Source organism: Myxine glutinosa, chromosome 4, assembly GCF_964187855.1.
Source record: "Myxine glutinosa chromosome 4, kmMyxGlut1.1, whole genome shotgun sequence".
Classification (NCBI taxonomy): Eukaryota; Metazoa; Chordata; class Myxini; order Myxiniformes; family Myxinidae; genus Myxine; species Myxine glutinosa.
This window is the reverse complement of record NC_136264.1, coordinates 5,122,558-5,128,557: the sequence shown is the minus strand read 5'-3', so window position 1 is coordinate 5,128,557 and position 6,000 is coordinate 5,122,558. Positions and strand designations below refer to the sequence as shown.

General features: G+C 46.8%; 1 protein-coding gene across 3 annotated transcripts in view; it reads right to left on the bottom strand.

Annotated features, from left to right (window-relative positions):
- Positions 1–333: 333 nt before the first annotated feature.
- The window catches only part of LOC137424382 (endothelin receptor type B), a 164,801-nt gene continuing 159,134 nt past the window's right edge, over positions 334–6,000 (bottom strand). For 2 of the 3 annotated variants that reach the window (XM_078775380.1, XM_068111783.2), the window contains one exon: positions 334–1,195. In XM_078775380.1, the coding sequence (XP_078631506.1) occupies positions 1,040–1,195 (156 nt within the window). In that variant the 3' untranslated portion in view covers positions 334–1,039. Of the gene's footprint in view, positions 1,264–6,000 lie in introns of all 3 variants that reach the window. The other variant, XM_068111784.2, reaches the window with a different exon arrangement.

The following is a 6,000-nucleotide window of genomic DNA, read 5'->3' as shown; positions in this document are numbered from 1 at the left end:
AGAGGTTGTTCTGTGCACATTATATATTCTGCAGACGAACGCTTCTGCAGATTTGATTGTCTCCTCTGTGAGTTCACCAATGCCCAAGTTCTTCAGCAGTTTATTCAAAACTCAAAAAGCCCCTCAAAATTCCGCTTGGGAACCGGGTTAATCGAATTCAGCATACCCTAATTATGTGAAAAAGTGAGGTTCCCAACTTTTACCCAAAAATGCACCGAACATTCACATTTCTCAGAAATCCGTCTTGTCTAAAAGACAACAGGGATTGGACGGAGGTGTCGGAGGTGTCGGAATAGGTAAATAATTGTACAAAGTGAAGGAAGAAATTCGATGTACCATTTATCGTCCCTGTGCTCGTGGGAAATCAAAAAGTTTATTGTAAATCCATTTGTCAAATACAATTGAGCAGTCGTTTTATACTGACAAGTCTGCTTATGGTACAGGTACAGGTGCAGGTGCAGGTGTGTGCGGAACATGTTCTCGCTCTAGTTTGAGGTTCATGGCATCACAAAGATTCTTGTTTTGATGTCGTGAACACACAGGAAATGTATAAAAACGCTTTAAGTTGATGCTCTAAGTTTATCCGGATATAAAACCGGTAAACGTTACATAAAGGTGACGGAGAAATCGATATAAAAGTCACGGAAAACTGGTATCTAATATCGTTAAAAATCGCTATACAATAAAATACAGCACAATACAATAAAATACAGCACAATACACCAATATACGTACAGCAAGAAGTCGGCCATTTTGATTTGTAACGGTGGAACCATAAACATCGAACAAGGAGTGAAGCAACACCTGCTGAGCATTGCTACCTTGAGATGAAACCAAAATAATGTTGCAAGTTGGAAGACAATATAGAGCATCAGGTAATTCACCTTTTGTAAAACCTTTATCAATACAAAACAGAAGACCCTTTCTGGCAAAGGATAATGGTCTGTATTGCGGCCTTTAACTTGGGTATTCTGTCTCTTGAAGTCGAAAACTTGCCGACGATCCCACCTGGTGACCTCTCTACCTGGCGTGATGGTTGTTAGGTAAGGCTCGACTTGTGGCTGGAGTTGGTGTGGTCCAGGCCGTTGTCACGTGCTCCCATCGGCTTCCACTTGGCGACGGCGGTCACGAGCTTTTCGTCCAGCGGAGTCACGTGGTGCAATGTCTTGTGCTGACACCAGCAGCACAAGCAGGACTGGGCGCGGGAGAAAGGCGCAAAGTGAGGCCGAGGGCTGATCCTCGGGACCAGGTGGCAGCCACTGCCTGCCGCACGCAGGGCCGCCGCTTAGATGGTGGTTAACTTCGTACAACCTGCCTTATAGGTAGGTACTCCAATCACATGACTAGCCCGTCCACCCATGCAGCGGGAGGTGCGGTTAATCAATCGGTTATATCAGTGTGTGTGTGTCTCCGTGTGTATCAGTGTGTGTCAGTGTGTGTGTGTGTGTCGGTGTGTGTCGGTGTGTATCAGTGTGTGTGTGTGTCGGTGTGTATCAGTGTGTGTGTGTATGTCGGTGTGTATCAGTGTGTTTGTGTGTCGGTGTGTATCAGTGTGTGTGTGTGTGTGTGTGTGTGTGTGTGTCGGTGTGTATCAGTGTGTGTGTGTGTGTGTGTGTGTGTGTGTCAGCGTGTGTGTGTGTGTGTGTGTGTGTGTGTGTGTGTGTGTGTGTCGGTGTGTGTCAGTGTGTGTGTGTCAGTTTGTGTGTGTGTGTCAGTGTGTATCAGTGTGTGTGTGTGTGTTGGAGTGTATCAGTGTGTGTGTGTCAGTGTGTGTGTTGGTGTGTGTCAGTGTGTGTGTGTCGGTGTGTGTCAGTGTGTGTGTGTGTGTGTGTGTGTGTGTGTGTGTGTGTGTGTGTGTGTGTGTGTGTGTCAGCGTGTGTGTGTCGGTGTGTATCAGTGTGTGTTTGTCAGCGTGTATCAGTGTGTGTGTGTGTGTTGGTGTGTGTATCCATTGTGTGTGTCCATGTGTGTGTATCCATGCATGTGTGTCCATGTGTGTGTATCCGTGTGTGTCGGTGTGTGTATCCGTGTGTGTGTATCGGTGTGTGTATCCGTGTGTGTGTCCGAGTGTGTCGGTGTGTGTATCTGTGTGTGTGTCCAAGTGTGTCGGTGTGTGTATCCGTGTGTGTATCCATGTGTGTCCGAGTGTGTCGGTGTGTGTATCCGTGTGTGTGTATCGGTGTGTGTATCCGTGTGTGTGTTCAAGTGTGTCAGTGTGTGTGTCCGAGTGTGTCGGTGTGTGTATCCATGTGTCTCCGAGTGTGTCGGTGTGTATCCGTGTGTGTGTATCGGTGTGTGTATCCATGTGTGTGTATCGGTGTGTGTATCCGTGTGTGTGTTCAAGTGTGTCGGTGGGTGTATCCGAGTGTGTCGGTGTGTGTGTCCGTGTGTGTGTGTCCGAGTGTGTCGGTGTGTGTGTTCGAGTGTATCGGTGTGTGTATCCGCGTGTGTGTCCGTGTGTGTTTCCATGTGTGTATCCGTGTGTGTTTCCATGTGTGTTTCCATGTGTGTTTCCATGTATGTGGCCGTGTGTGTATCCGTGTGTGTATCCATGTGTGTTTCCGTGTGTGTATCCGTGTGTGTTTCTATGTGTGTGTTTCCGTGTGTGTGTCGGTGTGTGTGTCCGTGTGTATCCGTGTGTTTTTCCATGTGTGTCCGTGTGTGTTTCCGTGTGTGCGTGTCCGTGTTTGTGTCCGTGTGTGTGTCCGTGTGTGTGTCCGTGTGTGTGTCCGTGTGTGTGTCCGTGTGTGTGTCCGTGTGTGCCCAGTCCATAACTTTTGTTCCGTTTTAGATTTTGTCATCAAATTTTCAACAAACTTTTATTATGAGAATTGCATGAACATGGACTTTATTATGAGAACTCATTAATAAATGTTGCCTGTGCATTGTTTTTGTGACGTGTTCTTTTTGTCAAGTTTAGTTTGAGTACAAAGGGATTTTGATGGGTCTAGCATTTTGGGGATGCTTTCAAGTTACCTCCACCATCAAAGGTGCACGGTCGTTATGTTTTCATCCTGTCGGTTTGTCTATCTGTTTGATATGTCAAAAAGTTGTGGACGAATTCGAGTTGGACGAGTTGGAGTTGTGGTTGAGTGGAGGAGGAGTTGGGGTTGTGGTTGAGAGGAGGAGGAGTTGGGGTTGAGAGGGAGAGGAGGTTAGGGTTGAGAGGAGGAGGAGTTGGAGTTGTGGTTGAGTGGAGGAGGAGTTGGGGTTGTGGTTGAGAGGAGGAGGAGTTGGGGTTGAGAGGTTGAGTGGAGGAGGAGGTTGTGCTTAGGTGGAGGAAGAGGTTGTGGTTGAGAGGAGGTTGGGGTTGAGAAGAGGACGAGGAGAAGGTTGGGTTGAGTGGAGGAGGAGGAGAAGGTTGGGTTGAGTGGAGGAGGAGGAGAAGGTTGGGGTTGAGAGGAGGAGGAGGTTGGGGTTGAGAGGAGGAGGAGGTTGGGGTTGAGAGGGGGAGTTGGGGTTGAGTGGAGGAAGAGGTTGGGGTTGAGTGGAGTAGTTGGGGTTGAGTGGAGGAGTTGGGGTTAAGTGGAGGAAGAGGTTGGTGTTGAGTGGAGGAAGAGGTTGGGGTTGAGTGGAGGAAGAGGTTGGGGTTGAGTGGAGGAAGAGGTTGGGGTTGAGTGGAGGAGTTGGGGTTGAGTGGAGGAGTTGGGGTTGAGTGGAGGAGTTGGGGTTGAGTGGAGGAGTTGGGGTTGAGTGGAGGAGTTGGAGTTGAATGGAGGAAGAGGTTGGGGTTGAGTTGGGGAGTTGGGGTTGAGTGGAGGAGTTGGGGTTGAGAGGAGGAGGAGTTGGGGTTGAGAGGAGGAGGAGTTGGGGTTGAGTGGAGATCTGATTTGTGTCCATTTTGGTTGAAATGATCCTCTCACTCACCTAAACCTAAATCACCTATTTTTGTTTTTCATTGTTTTTTTGTTTTTTTCCCTTATTTCAATCAGTCAGTTTTTAAGTTTCTGAAAAGTAAGATATGGAATTTTGTTCGAGCAAAGACATCAAACTCTTTTTATACATGGTGTTGTTGTATACCTGTGTTGTATACCTATACCAACACCAGTTGTATTAATTGGTGTTGATTGCGGAAAGTATGGATGGACTGAGGGAAAAGATGAACACGTGGAAGGAATGTATGGAGACAAAAGGTCTGAAGGTGAATATCGGAAAAACAAAGGTGATGGCGAGTGGTAAAGCATGTGGTGAGGTGGAAAGAACTGGGAAGTGGCCGTGTGCTGTGTGCAGGGAGGGTGTCGGAGTGAACTCCATTCAGTGTACAATGTGTGCTGAGTGGGTTCATCAAAAATGTAGTGGTCTGAGAGGGTCATTAACCAGTGTGGCAGCTACATTCAAATGTAAGGTGTGCGCAGAGGGAGCTGCAGATGGAGGAAATGTTGAGTTGGATCTTGGAGATGGCGTGAAGCTGGAAGGTGTGAAAACATTTTGCTACCTCGGAGACATGCTGAATGGAGAAGGTGGATCAGACTCGGCAACGGTTGCTGGAGTGAGATGTACATGGAAGAAGTTTCGGGAACTGAGTGGCGTGCTGATGAGGAGGGGAGTGTCGCTGAAGCTGAAGGGAAAGGTGTATGCTGCATGTGTGAGAAGTGTTATGATTTATGGGAGCGAGACATGGGTAATGAACGTAGAGCAGCAACGAAGGTTGGAAAGGGTGGAAATGCGAATGGTTCGGTGGATGTGCGGAGTATCGTTGAGAGAGAGGAAGACAAATGATGAATTGCGAAAGATGATGGGAATAGAGCCTGTGATGGATGCTGTGAAGAGGAACAGGTTGAGATGGTTTGGTCATGTGTTGAGGAAGGATGAAAGTGACTGGTTGAGAAGAGTGATGGAAATGAATGTAGAAGGAAGTAGAGGACGGGGAAGACCGAGAAAGACTTGGCTAAAGATGGTGGAAGAAGAAATGCGGGCAAGGCAGTTAACAAGGAGAGATGCAGAAAATAGGGGAAAATGGAGAAGATTGTCATGGGGACCGCAAGTCTAACCCCCGCTCCAGCAGGGAAAATGGCCTTAAAATGCATGTTGTTGTTGTTGTTGTTGTTGTTGTTGTGTATACCATAAAATGTTTTTTGGGAGGTAGTGAACTATGTGATCATCTCCGCGACCAAAGGTGAAGGTGCATGTTATGTATTCAGCCCCGTTTGTTAATTGCGAAATCAAAGATTCACAAGGACTTGGTTGGTCTGGTCTGTTTGTCCGTCGCCTACAGGTCACAAATTTAGTCCGATCTTCACAAAACCTAACTACCTGGTTAAGGTAGTCCCAAGCTGTAAGCCTAATGTTTGAGGTCAGAAGGTCAAGGTCACCTAAATCGTCAATTTTCATCCGATTGACTATATATACACAAAGAATTAAGTTAAGCACCCCCCCGTTTTTTTACAACCTCGCACATTACAAGTTTGTTGTCGTCAAAACAGTGTAATATACCCATGATATTGCTATATTTTCTGGAGAAGTGATATTATGGTCACATAAAAACATAACAATCATGCCGTTTTCAATATTTTATTCTGAATAATTTAAGGTGAAATTTTTTGGGAATTTTAGGCATATTTTCACCTCAATTTAAGTATGGAGCTATAGGTCCATCACGGACAGTGTGGATGACGTTTATGTTTTCTAACGTACAGTCATTGTTCTGAGAAGACCTCTAGCGATCTTTGCGTCAATAACGTGTGTAGGACCCACGTGATCGGATGGAGCAAGGTGCTGTGACAACCATCCCCTGGCCTGCGTACAGTCCTGACCTGAACCCCCTCGAGCACGTTTGGGACATGTTGGGACGACAAATTGCGAAGATGGTCCCTCCAATAGCCAATCTGGATGAATTGGAACGTGCATTACATCGGGAATGGAACAACCTGCCACAGCAACGCATACGACGGCTTACAGGGTCTATGAGACGTAGGGTTGAGTCAGTGATCCGATAACGTGGGTCCTACACACGTTATTGACGCAAAGATCGCTAGAGGTCTTCTCAGAACAATGACTGTA